The sequence below is a fragment of the Taudactylus pleione genome, unplaced genomic scaffold (assembly GCF_031769625.1).
Source record: "Taudactylus pleione unplaced genomic scaffold, aTauple2 ptg000125l, whole genome shotgun sequence".
Lineage (NCBI taxonomy): Eukaryota > Metazoa > Chordata > Amphibia > Anura > Myobatrachidae > Taudactylus > Taudactylus pleione.
The window spans coordinates 5,105,268-5,123,537 of record NW_028284527.1 but is presented as its reverse complement, the minus strand read 5'-3'; the positions used below and the strand labels follow the sequence as shown (position 1 = coordinate 5,123,537).

Below are 18,270 nucleotides of genomic sequence, written 5' to 3'. Positions count from 1 at the left end.
ACGTTGCCATCTAAGCCATTTGTTGCATGTGTTTTTTTCCGGAGTGCCGCCTTTTGGGAATTATTGATCTTACAGTCAGGTCCATAAATATTGGGACATTGACAGAATTTTCATATTTTGGCCTCTATTCATCACCACAATGGTTTTGAAAAGAAACAAACAAGATGTGCTTTAACTGCAGACTTTCAGATTTAATTTGAGGGTAATTACATCCAAATCAGGTGAACGGTGTAGGAATTACAATGATTTCTATATATGCCTCCCACTTTTTAAGGGGCCAAAAGTAATGGGACCATCAACTCAAAAGCTATTTCATGGACAGGTGTGGCTATGCCCTCGTTAATTCATTATCAATTAAGCAGGTAAAAGATCTGGAGTTGATTCTAGGTGTGATATCTGCATTTGGAATCAGTTGCTGTCGACTCTCAATATGAGATCCAAAGAGCTGTCACTATCACTGAAGCAAGGCATCATTAGGCTGAAAAATCAAAACAAACCCATCAGAGAGATAGCAAAAACATTAGGTGTGGCCAAATCAACTGTTTGGAACATTCTTAAAAAGAAAGAACGCATCGGAGAGCTCAGCAACACCAAAAGACCCAGAAGACCACGGAAAACAACTGTGGTGGATGACAGAAGAATTATTTCCCTGGTGAAGAAAAACCCCTTCACAACAGTTGGCCAAATCAAGAACACTCTCCAGGAGGTAGGTGTATATGTGTCAAAGTCCACAATCAAGAGAAGACTTCATAAGAGTGAATATAGAGGGTTCACCACAAGATGTAAAAGACCAGATTAGAGTTTCCCAAACAACATCTAAAAAAGCCATTACAGTTCTGGAACAACATCCTATGGACAGATGAGACAAAGATCAACTTGTACCAGAGTGATGGGAAGAGAAGAGTATGGAGAAGGAAAGGAACTGCTCATGATCCAAAACATACAACCTCATCAGTGAAGCATGGTGGTGGTAGTGTCATGGCGTGGACATGTATGGCTGCCAATGGAACTGGTTCCCTTGTATTTATTGATGATGTGACTGCTGACAAAAGTGTTTCAGGCAATATTATATGCTCATATTCGGTCAAATGCTTCAGAACTCATTGGCCGGCGCTTCACAGTGCAGATGGACAATGACCCGAAGCATACTGCAAAAGCAACCAAAGAGTTTTTTAAGGCTAAAAATGTTATGCAATGGCCAAGTCAATCCCCTGACCTAAATCCGATTGAGCATGCATTTCACTTGATGAAGACAAAACTGAAGGGAAAATGCCCCAAGAACAAGCAGGAACTGAAGACATTTGCAGTAGAGGCCTGGCAGAGCATCACCAGGGATGAAACCCATCGTCTGGTGATGTCTATGCGTTCCAGACTTCAGGCTGTAACTGCCTGCAAAGGATTTGCAACAAAGTATTAAAAAGTGAAAGTTAGATTTAGGATTGTTTAGTTTGTCCCATTACTTTTGGCCCCTTAAAAAGTGGGAGGCACATATAGAAACTGTTGGAATTCCTACACCGTTCACCTGATTTGGATGTAATTACCCTCAAATTAAATCTGAAAGTCTGCAGTTAAAGCACATCTTGTTTGTTTCATTTCAAAGCCATTGTGGTGGTGAATAGAGGCCAAAATATGAAAATTCTGCCAATGTCCCAATATTTATGCACCTGACTGTATATACACACACATATACAGAAGGAGAGCTGTAGTTCGCTCTACCTATGACCTGCTTCAATTAAAATCGCAGTTATTTTTGTCCACTGCTGCTCCTCAAATGCAAACAAACTTCAGATAAGTCAGAAATAAACATGTAACACTGTATCAGGCACCAGGATTCCAGTAAATCTGTGGCAGTCTCCTTACTAAGTCTTGGGTGATATTTCCTCTTTTACATACTGAGCACAATCAGGGAGTATGGACCTGAATCGGAGGTGGACGGAGAAGCGCCCGTAGTTGGGTCTGTTGGTAGCCTAACACATCTGCGATGTAGGCAAATGCCGCTACAAAGCCCATCCCTTGTGGGCATCCATTAATTAGCTTTATTTAGGCAATAATGACATGTCAGTTTTAGGTTGAAAAAAAATCCAAGTCTTGGAAAATGGGTTTAACGTAGTGGGTCTGGTATTTTAGGGGGCAGTATGGATGGGACGTGTATTAAACATTGCAGGTGGCTGCACCTGGTGTATTTGTAATATACTAGCGCTTATTTTACTGTACCCCTAATTTAACTGCAGCATTTGTTTTGGCCCAAAATAATGCTTTTTATCATGTTTCCACTGTTACAAATATGCATATAACAGCCATTTGACACAATTTAAGAACCCCATTAGGGCTACTATTACACTTCTAAATTGGTTTTATACAGTATGCCAGCTAGCCTTTTTATGGGGTACAGACAGATTTCTCCAAAATGTGCTGTACTTTACACAGGTTACTCCACGAATAGTTTTTGTACCAATGTGTTTTAGCGTCTTTGTAATAGGATAGTGCGAAAAATGGAAGCGCACATAGACAAAAGATGCAAAAATATCAACCCAAAACACGCAAAGTGTGCGAAAACTTCTGACGTTAAGTTTTTGCTTCTAATTTAATTCCCCACTTCATATGACATCTTTGATAAATGAAGTGTAATGAACATCACTTATACAGTGAACAAACGTTTTAAGGGATTCTCCGTTAATAAAAATTTTTTAAAAATAAGATCCCCTCAAACTACTCTGATCAAGTGCTGTGTAGTCAATGTTTGCGGCTCAGATCTCTGTATGATAACAAATTTCCCTACAGATCCATTGTCTCTGCATCGCACTTCTAGTGAAACCTACCGTTATAATGTGCTATCAGTTATAACTCATTAAAATTATATAGGTAGGAGGGAGACCATCATGGAAACACAAATCTGTGGACCCATCTAGCCCACTACCATGAAGGCGGCAGTAATTGTGCTGTATGCCTAACCCATAATTTGCCAGATACATGTATTTTAAGTACCATTATGGGTGTTCATAAGTGGATATGAATAGGGCACATTTAAACCCCTTTCAATGATAGTTACTCCATAATTCTCATATTCCTTAATATTTGATGTGGTCAGCATGACAATTCTGTCACCAGGATCCCAACACGGATGTATCGGTACTAGCAGCATTCTCACTGTGTAGGTCTTGTCTCTTTAAACATGCCACTTAAGACCCGCATGGTTATACTAGTCGCAGCCAGCCTGTGTAAGCATTATGTCGACCCTATTCATTGTGCACATCATGACTGTTGCCATAACGTAACCAGCACCTTAATATCACTTTATTATCTTTTCTCCAAGTGTATGCACAGTATATGTAACCTATTTTAATTTACAGATGTAAACACATTTAAGTAGAAATCTAAAGCATCTCGTCATTCTTTTTTTGTCATGCAAAGTGTTAAATGTAAACTTAAAGTTTGCTACATCTTTAGAAAAATAGGGAAGATGGCCCTCAGAATATATTTAAAGAATGATTCCTTCTTCGTCTTATTATTAAATGGCACATGTATAGCTGTACACATAAATATATTGTTTACCGATTACTATTTTAATTGTTATTTGCATTGTTAAGTGTTCGACCATGCCACAGAATTTATTAGAACCAAAGCTATACCCGCTAACTGGAAAGCGGAGTTAAAAGAAGAAAGCTCGAGTTGCGAAACTGAAGATGAAGAAGAGGACGCTAAGGATGACCAAGAAGACAACAGTAGTGACGATGAGGCAAGTGGTTGTATAGTTTTTCCACTTTTGCGCCATTTTCTAAGATGTAAAACCTGGATTTCAAAAGCAACTTGCATAGTAATTCATAGTATTCAGTTTTAAAGCGGAACAGGATTTACTCATACTATATTGATAAATGTAAATAAATAGTAAGCACGTCAAAGTGTTTTTGAATGTACTTTATACTTGATGTTAAAATAAATGATTTTGTTTTTGCTTCAGTCTCTGGGATCGTCAGATAAAAATTATTGATGCCGCGAAGTGAAATATGGCTTAATGTACCTGAACTCAGATACTGGAGTAGAAAAGTGTTGTTCAAAACAAATAATTATTTATAGAAATAATTAGACCCTTAGGCCCCCATTTACTAACGAGTTTGATCACCAAAACGAGTGATAAATTTCACTATGTATGGTAAATGGTGCTCCAGCCAATCAGCTCCCAACTGTCAACTGTGAAAAATGACAGTGGGGAGCTGATTGGCTGGAGCACCATTTATCATACACAGTGACATTTATCACTCGATTTGGTGATAAAACTCGTTACTAAATGAGGCCCTTAGTCTCTTCCACTGGGGACCTTAGTAATATGTTGGGGACCCAGGGGAGTCTCTTCTCAATCCTAAATTAAATATTAATTATTTTCTTGAGCAGTGTTAGTCTGTTCTCAAAAATATGGCATTTGAAACCTTCCATCTCTGTTTTGATATGCCGTAAGCAGTTAGACAGTTGGAAAAAAGAAAACAGCCCCACAGCTTCCTAGAGAGAAATTATTTGATATCACAATATTTAATGCTCTGCATTTTATATGGTTGAATCATCTCCTAATAAAAAAGTAGTGAGGAAAAGAGAAAAATGCAATCACCCCCACTCACTAGTTCTCATGTTTTTGATTGGCTAGGCACTACTATGTAATCACTATGCCACCCATATATTAGTGCTGACCACCGTACAGGGAGTCATTTTGTTGTTCTGTTCCATACTTCCCCGTGAAGGGACGGATACTTTACTGTAACTGGCAAGGCATGAAGACCTCCCTACCCCTTATACCACATGTTGGTGGTGTTGAGGTTGTGTATCTTCAGCTCGCAAGTTAAATGTAGTAGTTATGTAATCCTTTATCAGTATTAATGAAAGGCGTGGAGAACTGTGTTTACCTTAAATCTGAAATTCATACAATTTTCATATAAATAGCGTTTCATTTATTGAATACTAAACATTGAAAATACCGTATGGACACCATTCCCTGACTGAATTACAAAGAGCAGAAGTAAAAGAAAGAATGAATCCCCTCTTGAAGTATTAGAATGTGTCCTTCATTGAGCTGTGATACATGCTCAGTTCTGGTTTTACATACTTGCCGACCTGTAAGATCTTTCACTGAGCTCCAGGAAGCCATTATGTTATCAGGTACTTGTGGAGCATTTTATCTCCTACGCACCATCAGGTAATTTATAGTATTGGTAAATAGCACACAACTGTGTATATGTAACATTACTATAATAGGATTTTTGGGTACTTACTGTTGAATACTTTTCTCTGAGTCAGGCTGGGGGACACTGGACCATGGGTTGTAGATGGGAAGGCGTGGATTTGGCACTAACACTGAAATCTATAACTCCTCCCCTCTGCAACCCCCGACTTCAGTACAACTTCAAAAGTGCCTGGTAAGGAGAAGCAATACTCAGTGACACTTTCACTCCGAAAAATTAAATTGACGGTCAGTACGACCCAAAATCATAACTCATACTCAATACCACTGAGCGTGAGGCAGGGAACACAGTGTCCCCCAGCCTGACTCAGAGAAAAGGATTCAACGGTAAGTACCCAAAAATCCTATTTTCTCTTTCGTCTGGGCTGGAGGACACTGGACCATGGGAAATTCAAAAGCCGCCTCCATGGGAGGGAGCGCTCAGATTGCCCGACCGGAGAACTGTACACCCAAAATGGGCATCCCCGGAGGCAAAAACATGAAACCTGTAGAACCGCACAAACGTGTGGACAGAGGACCAGGTAGCTGCGCGACAAACCTGTTCAGCCGAGGCCCCATGACACGCCGCCCAGGATGCCGCCACGGCCCTAGTGGAATGAGCCAACACCCTAGCTGGTGCCGGGTGCCCGGCCTCTTCCCTTGAAATCACTGAGTGTGGCCATTTTGCAATGGTCTGCTTTGTGGCTGGCCAGCCCCATTTGTGGGTGTCGTAGAGAACCAATAGAGAGTCCATCTTGCGTAAGATCGAAGTTCTGTCTAAATAAATGCGTAGGGCCCGGACAACATCCAACAGTGATAGATCGTCCTGGTCACCTGAGGACTCTGAAGATGAGAAAACAGGAAAAACAATCTCCTGGTTTAAGTGGAAAGATGAAACCACTTTCGGTTGAAAAGAAGGAACCGTCCTGAGCACAGCCCTATTGTCATGGAAAACAAGAAAAGATGGTTTGCAGGACAAGGCCCCCAACTCAGAGACCCACCGAGCTGAGGCAATGGCCTAAGAAAAAACACTTTCCACATTACGAACCGAAGGTCCACGGATTCCAAAGATTGAAGCTGTAAGCCGGCCTCCAGACCGCCCTGCAGAAATGCTAAAAACCTTGGCAGGCGGAACTGGGCAGTATGTACTCCCCGCTGCTCACACCACACAATATAGGTTTTCCAAACCCTGTGGTAGTTCTGCGCGGAAACCTGCTTCCGCGCCCGGAGCATGGTGCTGATGACTGAAGGGGAAAATCTCCTGGCATTCAAGAGCCCGGTCTCAACAACCCAGCCATTAAAGCAAACTGAGGTAGGCCCTCGTGACATTATGGCTCCTGTAGCAGAAGATCTGGAAGCAGAGGCAGACTCCAACCCGGCCCTGCAGCTAGCCTGAGAACCGTGGCGAACCACGACCAGCGTGGCCAGTTTGGAGCCACTAGGATGACTGAAACCTGCTGCTCCCTGACTCGATGGAGTACTCTTGGTAATATGGGAATTGGAGGAAATATGTAGGCCAGACGGAAGTTCCAGGGAACTGTCATGGCATCCACTGCAAATGCCAAAGGATCTCTGGACCTTGCACAAAATCGAGGGACCTTGCAATTGTGGCGAGACGTCATCAGGTCCACCTCCAGCAGCACCCATCTCTTCTGGACCAGCTGCTGCAAAACCTCCGGGTGGAGAGACCACTCCCCTGTCAGGAATGTAGTCCTGCTGATGTAGTCTGCCTCCCAATTCTCCACCCCCGGTATAAAGACTGCTGAAATTGCCTGGAGGAATGTCTCCGCCGAAGAGAGAATGAGACTTGCCTCTGCCATGGCCAGTGCTCTTTTGGTTCTGCCCTGTTGGTTTACCTATACCACTGCCGTGGCGTTGTCTGATTGGATCCTTACTGGTCGGCCCGCCACAGTGCCCGATAAATGGCCTGGAGCTCCAGCATATTTATTAGGAAACCTATCTCTGATGACGACCAGGTTCCCTGGAGACAGAGGTTCTCTGTCACCAGTCCCCAACCTCTGAGACTTGCATCTGTGGTGACAATAATCCAGTTGGCAGTCACCAGGGACCGACCCTGGAGAAGGTGATTGGTAATCAGTCACCAGCGAAGTGACTGACGAGTGCTGTCTGACAGAACCAGCAACTGAGAAGAAAGGTCGTCCGAGCGGCCCGTCCAATTCCGGAGAATCTCCCACTGGGGAATCCGTGAATGGAAGCCGCCGTACTGGATGGTCTCGAAGGTAGAGACTATCATGCCTAGTAACCTCATGCCCAGCCAAAAGGGGGGCCGAGGGGCAGACAGCACTTTCCTGACTAAGTCATGAAGGGCCTGGACTTTGGGCTCGGGCAAGAAAACCCTTTCCAGTGCTGTATCGAAGATCACCCCCAAAAACGTCAGACGTTGGCACGGCCTGAGGTGACTTTTCTCGAGTTTCAGTATCCACCCATGATGCTGTAACACCTGCACCGTGTGATCCAGGTGGAGCTGAAGTTGGGCAGCGGAATCCGCCTTTACTAACAAATTGCCCAAATTGGGAATCACCGTTATTCCATCGGAATGCAGTAAGCTTACCATTGCTGCCATGATCTTTGTGAAGACCCGCAGAACTGTAGCCAAACCGAACGGCAGAGCCTGGAACTGGTAATGGGCTCTTCCGACCGCGAACCTGAGTAGAGACTGATGCCCCGCCCAAATCGATATGTGGAGATATGCATCTCTGATGTCGAAGCCAGAGTGCTCTGCGTGCCGCGACTGCCATGGCTGAGACTCTAGAGAAAATCTGCGCTCCATCTTGTGCAGCCTCACACACATAGGTTGCTGCCGCACATATCTGTTCCGCCAGTACCAGTAAGTCCTTTCTGGATGAGACACTGGCAAGGCCTGCCACTAATTGTCAGCCCACTTCTCCATGGCTCGAGAGACCCATGCAGATGCCAATGATGGGCGATTAACCATTCCGGTGCCCATAAAAATACTCCTAAGGCATCCCTTTGGATGTCCAGCGGATCCTTAAAGGAGGCCGCCCCTTGGACCAGCAGAGCCGTGTGCTTTGCTTAACGAGCCACAGCCGCATCCACTATTGGAGGCAGCTCCCACTTGGTGACCTGCTCCTGTGGAAAAGGATAAAGGGCTGCAAATGTATGCTACTCCTTGTACATTTTATCTGGGGTCTTCCAGGCTTCCTCTACCACAGGGGTCAGGGAACTTTTTTACCTTTTACCCCAAAATATATTTAGATGCGCCGACGTTTCCCCCCTTGATTTGAAAGGAAGGAAATCATATAGTACTACCCCCATATAATGCCCCTGTAGTAGTGCCCCCATATAATGCCCCTGTATTGCCACTTGTACAAAAAAAAAAACACTTACCTTAATCCCCGCTCCTGCATCCGCCGCCGTCCTGTCCGTCCGGCTGCTCCTTGGAACTATGGGAGAGACGTCATGATGTCTCTACCATAGTACGCATGGAGAGAGCCGGAAGCTGGAGTTCAGAAGAGAACTCCAGTCTCCGGCTAACGCGGCGCTGCAGGGAAGGAGCCGGGCGCCCACTGGTAATAACATCTCAGTGGGCGTCCGGCTTAGAGCCTCTCTGCGGCACAGCCGGGCATGCATATGAATCATTCTATATTATAGAATGATTCATATGCATGCCCGGCTGTCCGTCCATTACCCCCAGGAATTTCATTTTTACCCCATGTGGGGTAATTTACCCCTGTTCCCTGACCACTGCTCTACCAGATCTGAAAGATCCTGAGACACTGGGAAACAAACGACCCTCTTACGCCTCTGCTTAAACGGCCCTTCCGCCCTAGCTAAGGCGTCAAGGTCCAGACAGTCCAAAGACTTGTTCTGCCATATTAAGGTCCTCTACGCCATGACTTGACGCAGAGTCTGAACCTTCCTCGTCGGGCAGAACCTCCTCTTGGTGTTCCACCTCTTCCTCTTCTTCATCCCCCTCGGGATCTGACTCCAACAAGACACGGGATGCGTAGTGCGTAGTTTAGACTCCTCAAAGAAGCATTCCATAAAAGCCGATACTTTCTCGACCCCTACCGCTGAGCGCTCCATGGTATGGACCCAAGGAGGATCAGGTAACCACCCCCTGCAACAGAAAATGGGAAAGTAGAAAGCGCTAACACACGGTTCTAAAATAAAAATAATGATTTATTATTCCCTTTCTTAAATAGGAATTACCAGCTCTTTAGCACATAAAATAGCCATTGTTCTTAGACCAATAATGTACATCAGTAAATGCAATTTTAAAAATTATTACGACTATGCTGTATAATCAATGAAATATATCTGAATTTTTATGGCCACATAGGTCTCTAATCAAACAGGGAAAAAAAAAACCTTATTATACCTTATTAGACTATCTGATATTTAACACAGCTGTGTTTTAGAGATAGAATGCCATAACACCTAGTTTGATTGCAACTCTGTTTCACAATGATTTTGCCATTATTGTTTCTCCGTAAAACATTGTAAAGAGAAGCAGATATTTTTGTGTCAGTTTGTATTAACACTGCAGGGTTTTCTTGCTGTTTTTAGACAACACCCTCCCCCTAATAAATTAAAGGCACTGGGCCTGATTCAGACTCGCTCGCGAGCACATGGCCGGGAAGTTTGCATGCGTGAGCCCCGTAGCGAGTGAATTTTCACTCTCTGCGGGACTCACTACAAGACGGGGCGGCTGTCGATTGTGATTGACAGCTCATCCCGTTTTGTAGGCGTGCAGAGGGGTGGCTGGACAAACGTATGCGTTTGAAGGAACGCCTGCCGTTTGTGGGCGTCCCTACTGTCAGTAGTGAACTTCCTACTCTATTAGAGCAGGATGTTCACGGGGGCTTGCGATGGACAAGACCCTACCACAAGGGTCTCGTCGCAAGCCCGAGTAGATTGCCTACACATGTGCTGATTACATAGGCACAAATAAAAAGGCTGGTTAGAGAATACAATGAACATGCTAATTGAGGAAGCCGCTAATATTTCAGAGGCAGAGAAACGCGTTTTATACTCACCAATCTATTGCCATTCTATCTCTAAAACACAGCTGTGTTAAATATCTAGATGTAATAGTCTAAAAAGGGATAATAAGGGTTTTTTTTTACCTGTTTGATTAGAGACCTATGTGGCCGTAAAACTTCAGATATATTTAATTGGTTAAACAGCATAGATATTGTCGTAATAATTTTTAAAATTGCATTTATTGATGTACATTATTGGTCTAAGAACAATGGCTATTTTTATGTGCTAAAGAGCTGATAATTCCTATTTAAGAAAGGGAATAAGAAATCATTATTTTTATTTTAGAACTGTGTGTTAGCGCTTTCTACTTTCCCATTTTCTGTAGTCCATATATACGGGGATTGCGTAAACCCCGTTATTGAAAGCAGCAAACACTCTAGTTCCATGTAAATCATATTATTGGTGCCAACACTACACATTTTTTTCTTTTATTTATTGTTACGCCCTGCAACATTAGGCGTTGAGGGCAAAACAGGCGCTGGCACTGCTTGGGCTAATTTCTCTCTACGGCTGAGCTCATGCCGGCTCCTCTGTAAGCGGAGTGGCTCCCCCAGCTGGCTGCGCACACGTGGGCCCCAGCTGACAGTCCATACACAAAGTCCCTGCATCCAGTTGTCCACACGGCAATTTAGTGGTGTGGGTATATGTGACCCTGGGCGCTCCCTGAATGTAAGCAGGCCTGGTGGGCAATGATTTTTTCTAGTAGGAAAAAAAGTAGTAAATGGCAATAAAATGGGTTTTACCTACTGTAGGCGCTATTCAGTATTTAACCATATGAGAACATATGAAATGTTCCAGTTATTAAGTGAAACAAATATGACATTTATTCATCATAGTAAAAAACGTGATATTAAAAAAACATGTGAAGATGTATGAAAACATGAAACATTTAGCATACAAAATCATGAATGGGGGAGTACCCAAGGGTTATGGGTTTGGTCCAAAAATTCTTGGGGTTGGAATGGTGGGCAAATGGTGATTGCATAAAAAATAACCCACAGGATGGGTATATATATTCAATTATTCCAGTTAAAAGATAAAACTGGATACATAAAGTACTTTAGAAAAGTCGTACCGGAGGAGGGGTGGGGAGCCAGCGGGTGTTGGTTTGCAGGGATTCCGGGTGGCCCTGCAATGGCTCCACTAGTTTGTACCCATATCGTCCGGGGATCTTTGTTGTCCTTCTGGTCCAGGAGATGATACAGGTGTAGATAGCCAACTCGTTTAGAGACTTGTAGTCTCTCCCACACTGGAATTTAGCCTGACACTGGGCACATGTAAAAAATATAGCCATAGTGGGGTTCTGGCCCTTTGTGGACTTTGTGTCCGTCATTAGAGCACCCCCCTTCCTGTGCTGCCCTGCCGCAGCAATCAGCCCAGAAAAGCTTTTTCTTTTTTTAAAACAAAATACAAAAAATATAACAAGTGGCAATGAATATGCAAACACTCCAAGCAGGCACAAGAACAGATTACAGTAATACTGAAAACTACTTAGCTGTACGCTGCAGAGGGAAAGGAGCTTGCTCTGTCCTCCCTCCATGCTGTTCAGGCTTGTGTCCTTTAAAAAGCTGTGATCAGACTTCCTGGGGACCTGCATTTTGCCACTGAAGAGCGCGGGGAACAAGCAGCCATGGCTCCACCCCCCGTCATACTGAAGTGAGCCTCACTGCTCCTTCCTTCGAGTGTTACTCCCCTCAGTGGGGAAAGCACTTGGACTGACCCACATTTACCTACAGAACCTGGTATTACCAGGTGGTCTCCCATCCAAGTACTAACCAGGCCCAACACTGCATAGCTTCCAAGAACAGCATGTCCAGTGTGGTGTTTCTGTAGGTCTCACCTGTGGGCGGTCGGTCTGTAGTCGGCGCTCTCCCCACAGAAGCCGCCGGCAAGATGGCACCTGCCATCCAGGACCACGCTGACTGCCTGCACCTCTACCAGGTAACAGCAGCGTGCTGTCCCCGGGCCCAGACGGTCTCTTCAGAGACCAGAGTGTGTGGAATGGGGGAAGTGCTCAGCGCCATCCCCCCTTAGATGCGGCTCTCACCGCCACTTTACACTCCAGCTGTGTGCTGCTATAAGTAGCGCACCGTACCTATAGTAAAAAATAAACATAACATTAGAAATAAAGGAAAAAAATCCCTTAGCTAAACCAGGGCTGCAGACCTACCTAACTCCACAGGCACTAAACTTACACTGAAGTCAGGGGTTGCAGATGGGAGGAGTTATAGATTTCAGTGTTAGTGCCAAATCCACGCCTTCCCACCTACAACCCATGGTCCAGTGTCCCCCAGCCCAGACGAAAGAGAAATACTTTTTTTGTATTCGCATTGCATTGAATCCTCACAGTTGCCTCTGGAATGTCCATTAATGCATCACATTTGCCTATTAACGTGCTCTGTGTGCTAGTTACTGTCTCTGCTGTGTCAGGCATATTCATATTTGTGGTCTTATTACATGTATGTTTAAATGAAGATATGCTTGCAAAACATAAGTATTTTGTCCATGTAGATGTATACAACCAGAATGAGCGACCCTTAACCCGTTTGTTTGGTGACTAATATGCCATGTGTGTATATACTGTGTATGTATGTATGTGTATATATATATATATATATATATATATATATATATATATAATATGTGTGTGTGTGTGTGTACACACGCTCACACAGTGTAATCTGGTAGTTTTCATTTCAGAAAATATTGTGATGAAATCTAACATCATCCTCAAGAAATACAAACATAGATGACAGTTTATCCAATTATAGCACTAACTAGTTTAGGTATTTTGAAACCCAGTAGTTTTATTACTGCAGTGGAGGACTGTTTAACATGACTTTGGTTATATACATGATAATTATCAAGATTTCCTACAACCATTAATAATCTGTCAATGCCCCTTAAGATTTTATATACACAGTGAATGCCCATTAGGCTTTTTTATGCCCAGTGTTCCATGTAAATTTTTAAAATGTGCTATGATTGCACATTAATATTTAATATGCCCAGTAATTACATAGCAAGTTTTTATATGCCTATCACTTAGCCATCAAAATGTAAAATTAATAATTATTGCCTTCAGGATTGAAAATGGACGTAAATTGCCCATAAAAGTTCAATATGCTCAGTTATTGCTCGTCAGGATCTGCCCAGTAGTTGGCCATTAGATACCAGTATGTAATGTGCCCCATAATTGCAGAGCAGCATATTCACTCGTTGTGTCCCAGACCCACAGATGTTGCTGCTTCATGTTTTTGTCCCAATCCCTCTAATGCTGCTTCCTCCTCACTTGTAGTCACTGTCCACATTGTATTCCAGGCTCCGTGTAACCCATTGTCACACAGGGATGTAGTTGGCATCCCGGAGGTCGGGATGCCAGCGGTCAGATTACCGGCGCTGGTTCAGGGGAGGAATAGGTTTAGGGTTATACACTAGTGGGAGGGTTAGGCTGTGGGGGAGAGGTAGGTTAACGCTGCGGGGAGGGAGCGTTAGGTGTAGGGTTAGGGTATTTACTGGCAGGTATCGGTATTTTAACCTAGTCGGGATGCCGGCGTCAGTATTCTCATCGCTGGGATTCTCAGCGCCGGGTTCCTGAGTGAGTGTTACAGCTTTACAATTAGCCTGTGAAATTTGTTTTGTAATCTACTGATTAATATAACACATGACTAGCAGTAATCTGAAAAAATATTTAAAGATATGTGTGAATTTTAGTGGGGGGTCTGCAGAGAATAGGCAAACATTATGGTTGTGAATGTAAGGACCATGGGATGGACTTATTATAGGAAAATCCCTTGGAATGCAGGTCACTGAAAGTAAATTACATACAAGCAAATTGTGATTGCTCACTGTATTTGTCATACCACACCTTAATGTAGTAATTATGGAACATTGTGAAGGCCTGGTTTCACTATAATGTGCTATACAATAAATCACATTGCAGGAACGACTTGCGTACAGGCTGATGGTAGACAGTCTTGCTTCCATTTTCTAGTAACTGAATATTGCTTATACATAATCTTATCCTTAACTGTTTAGACCCAACCTGTGGTGTTGCAAGACGTAACTAACCCACCAGAGTAATATTTGCAGTAGTTTTTGATAGTATACTTCATTATTTGTGTTTGTTTCTATGTTTTCCTAATGTAGGATGAAGTGGAACCATTTCCTGGGGAAAATGAGAACTTTTTGCAACAGTTATACAAATTCATGGAAGACAGAGGTGATTATTATTTTTGTTAACGAGTCTGGAATAATGAAATCATTCCTTCAGATATGAGATTTATTGAGATCTGCCTCATGTTCATTTAATTATTGTGGATGTTTCTACAATATGTTTGTTTTGAGATGGTTTGTTCTGTGTTTTCTGTATTCTGGCTTAGCTGAATCTATGTGCCTTCGCTGCCCCAATCACCTCCTTGTGAAAATACCCATCACCACTATAAGTGTTTGCACTAGACCTGTCCATTGGTGCAAGAATCCCATCTGAAAACAGAGAGATCTCTGGGTACGCTCATATCTGATTACCTTGCAACTCCATCTACACACCCATGACATGCTCGCACTCAAGTTCTCTCCATTACATTCCAGTTACACCCATTTAGCTGTAAGTGGAGATGTGACTAAGGGGTCTATTTACTAAGCAGTGTTAGGAGACAGAGTGAAAAGTGATAAGGTGACAGCCAATCAGCTCCCAACTGTCATTTTTCACACACAGCCTGTGAGATGACAGTTAGGAGCGGATTGGCTGGCACCTTATCACTTTTCAATCTGTCTCCTAACACTGCTTAGTAAACAGACCCCTAAGAGGTTTATGACTGATTGGCTCATACATGCATACATCTAGCTCTGCTCATGCGCAGTTGCTAATAGTCACAAGATCTGTCCGCAAAACATAATTGACTTAATTAGGAATGAGTTACTGTAGGTCCTGCGAGTCGTTTTCACTGCAAATTCCCACCGTAATTTCTATTTGCAATCCCATTCCAAGTTTGCATTGCATTTTCCCAGCAAATTTGCACTACTTGGCTTGCACCGCCTTGTACAAGGGAAAGGTAGGGGAAATCTTTATTTTAGGGTCGATCTGTAGAGATACAGTGCAGAACCTCCGGTACACTCCTTCCACCAAGTGAATAATCATGAACTAGGGGGGTATAAATAGTATAATTTAGCTACAAAAGCCATGTCAGTCTTTAAGTGAATGTCTCTAAAAGGCTCAATAATGGGTTAAATAATGAGGGACATGTATGTGGAGGTGTAAATTATGTGGGACAGGTATGTGGAGGGGTAAATGATGCGGGTCAAGTACGTGGAGGTACATTACACTACGCTGCCGCCACTAACTGCACCCGCTCCTCGCACACACTACCTACATTACACTACGCTGCCGCCACTAACTGCACCCGCGCCCCGCACACACTACCTACATTACACTACGCTGCCGCTACTAACTGCACCCGCTCCCCGCACACACTACCTACATTACACTACGATGCCGCCACTAACTGCACCCGCTCCCCGCACACACTACCTACATTACACTACGCTGCCGCCACTAACTGCACCCACTCCCCGCACACACTACACTACAATGCAAGCGCTCCCACCACACAGTACACTACAATGCATCCGCTCCCAGCACACACTACCTACATTACACTACGCTGCCGCCACTAACTGCACCCGCTCCTCGCACACACTACCTACATTACACTACGCTGCCGCCACTAACTGTTCCCTCTCCCCACACACACTACCTACATTACACTACGCTACCGCCACTAACTGCACCCGCTCCCTCCACACACTACACTACAATGCACCCGCTCCCAGCACACAATACACTACAATGCACCCGCTCCCAGCACACACTACACTACAATGCACCCGCTCCCAGCACACACTACCTACATTACACTTACCTACCGCCACTAACTGCACCCGCTCCCAGCACACACTACGTACATTACACTACGCTACCGCCACTAACTGTACCCACTCCCCGCACACACTACCTACATTACACTACGCTGCCGCCACTAACTGCACCCGCTCCCCGCACACACTACACTACAATGCACCCGCTCCCAGCACACACTACACTACAATGCACCCGCTCCCAGCACACACTACCTACATTACACTTACCTACCGCCACTAACTGCACCCGCTCCCAGCACACACTACGTACATTACACTACGCTACCGCCACTAACTGTACCCACTCCCCGCACACACTACCTACATTACACTACGCTGCCGCCACTAACTGCACCCGCTCCCAGCACACACTACACTACAATGCACCCGCTCCCAGCACACACTACACTACAATGCACCCGCTCCCAGCACACACTACACTACAATGCACTCGCTCCCCGCACACACTACACTACAATGCACTCGCTCCCCGCACACACTACACTACAGTGCACCCGCTCCCAGCACACACTACACTACAGTGCACCCGCTCCCAGCACACACTACAATGCTCCCAGCACACACTACACTACAATGCACCCGCTCCCAGCACACACTACACTACAATGCACCCGCTCCCAGCACACACTACACTACAGTGCACCCGCTCCCAGCACACACTACAATGCACCCGCTCCCAGCACACACTACACTACAATGCACCCGCTCCCAGCACACACTACACTACAATGCACCCGCTCCCAGCACACACTACACTACAATGCACCCGCTCCCAGCACACACTACACTACAATTCACCCGCTCCCAGCACACACTACACTACAATGCACCCGCTCCCAGCACACACTACACTACAATGCACCCGCTCCCAGCACACACTACACTACAATGCACTCGCTCCCAGCACACACTACACTACAATTCACCCGCTCCCAGCACACACTACACTACAATTCACCCGCTCCCAGCACACACTACACTACAATGCACCCGCTCCCAGCACACACTACACTACAATGCACCCGCTCCCAGCACACACTACACTACAATGCACCCGCTCCCAGCACACACTACACTACAATGCACCCGCTCCCAGCACACACTACACTACAATGCACCCGCTCCCAGCACACACTACACTACAATGCACCCGCTCCCACCACACACTACACTACAATGCACCCGCTCCCACCACACACTACACTACAATGCACCCGCTCCCAGCACACACTACACTACAATGCACCCGCTCCCAGCACACACTACACTACAATGCACCCGCTCCCAGCACACACTACACTACAATGCACCCGCTCCCAGCACACACTACCTACATTGCACTCCCTCCCCGCACACACTACACTACAATGCACCCGCTCCCAGCACACACTACACTACAATGCACCCGCTCCCCGCACACACTACACTACAATGCACCCACTCCCCGCACACACTACACTACAATGCACCCACTCCTAGCACACACTACACTACAATGCACTCACTCCCCGCACACACTACCTACATTACACTACACTACCGCCACTAACTGCACCCGCTCCCGCACACACTACCTACACTACACTGCGCTACCGCCACTAACTCCACCCACTCCCCGCACACACTACACTACAATGCACCCTCTCCCAGCACACACTACACTACAATGCACCCTCTCCCAGCACACACTACACTACAATGCACCCACTCCCAGCACACACTACACTACAATGCACCCACTCCCAGCACACACTACACTACAATGCATCCACACCCAGCACACACTACACTACAATGCACCCACTCCCAGCACACACTACACTACAATGCACCCACTCCCAGCACACACTACACTACAATGCATCCACACCCAGCACACACTACACTACAATGCACCCACTTCCAGCACACACTACCTACATTACACTTACCTACCGCCACTAACTGCACCCGCTCCCCGCACACACTACCTACATTACACTACGCTTCCGCCACTAACTGCACCCGCTCCCCGCACACACTACTTATATTATACTACGCTGCCGCCACTAACTGCACCCACTCCCCGCACACACTACACTACAATGCAAGCGCTC

At 45.2% G+C, this 18,270-nt stretch overlaps 1 protein-coding gene across 1 annotated transcript in view; it reads left to right on the top strand.

The window, feature by feature from the left end:
- ARID4B (AT-rich interaction domain 4B) overlaps nucleotides 1–18,270 on the top strand; it is a 194,164-nt gene that overhangs the window by 123,571 nt on the left and 52,323 nt on the right. Inside the window, exons 11-12 of the mRNA XM_088472505.1 lie at nucleotides 3,588–3,736; nucleotides 14,384–14,456. Of these exons, the coding sequence (XP_088328631.1) occupies nucleotides 3,588–3,736; nucleotides 14,384–14,456 (222 nt within the window). The remainder of the gene's footprint in view (nucleotides 1–3,587; nucleotides 3,737–14,383; nucleotides 14,457–18,270) is intronic.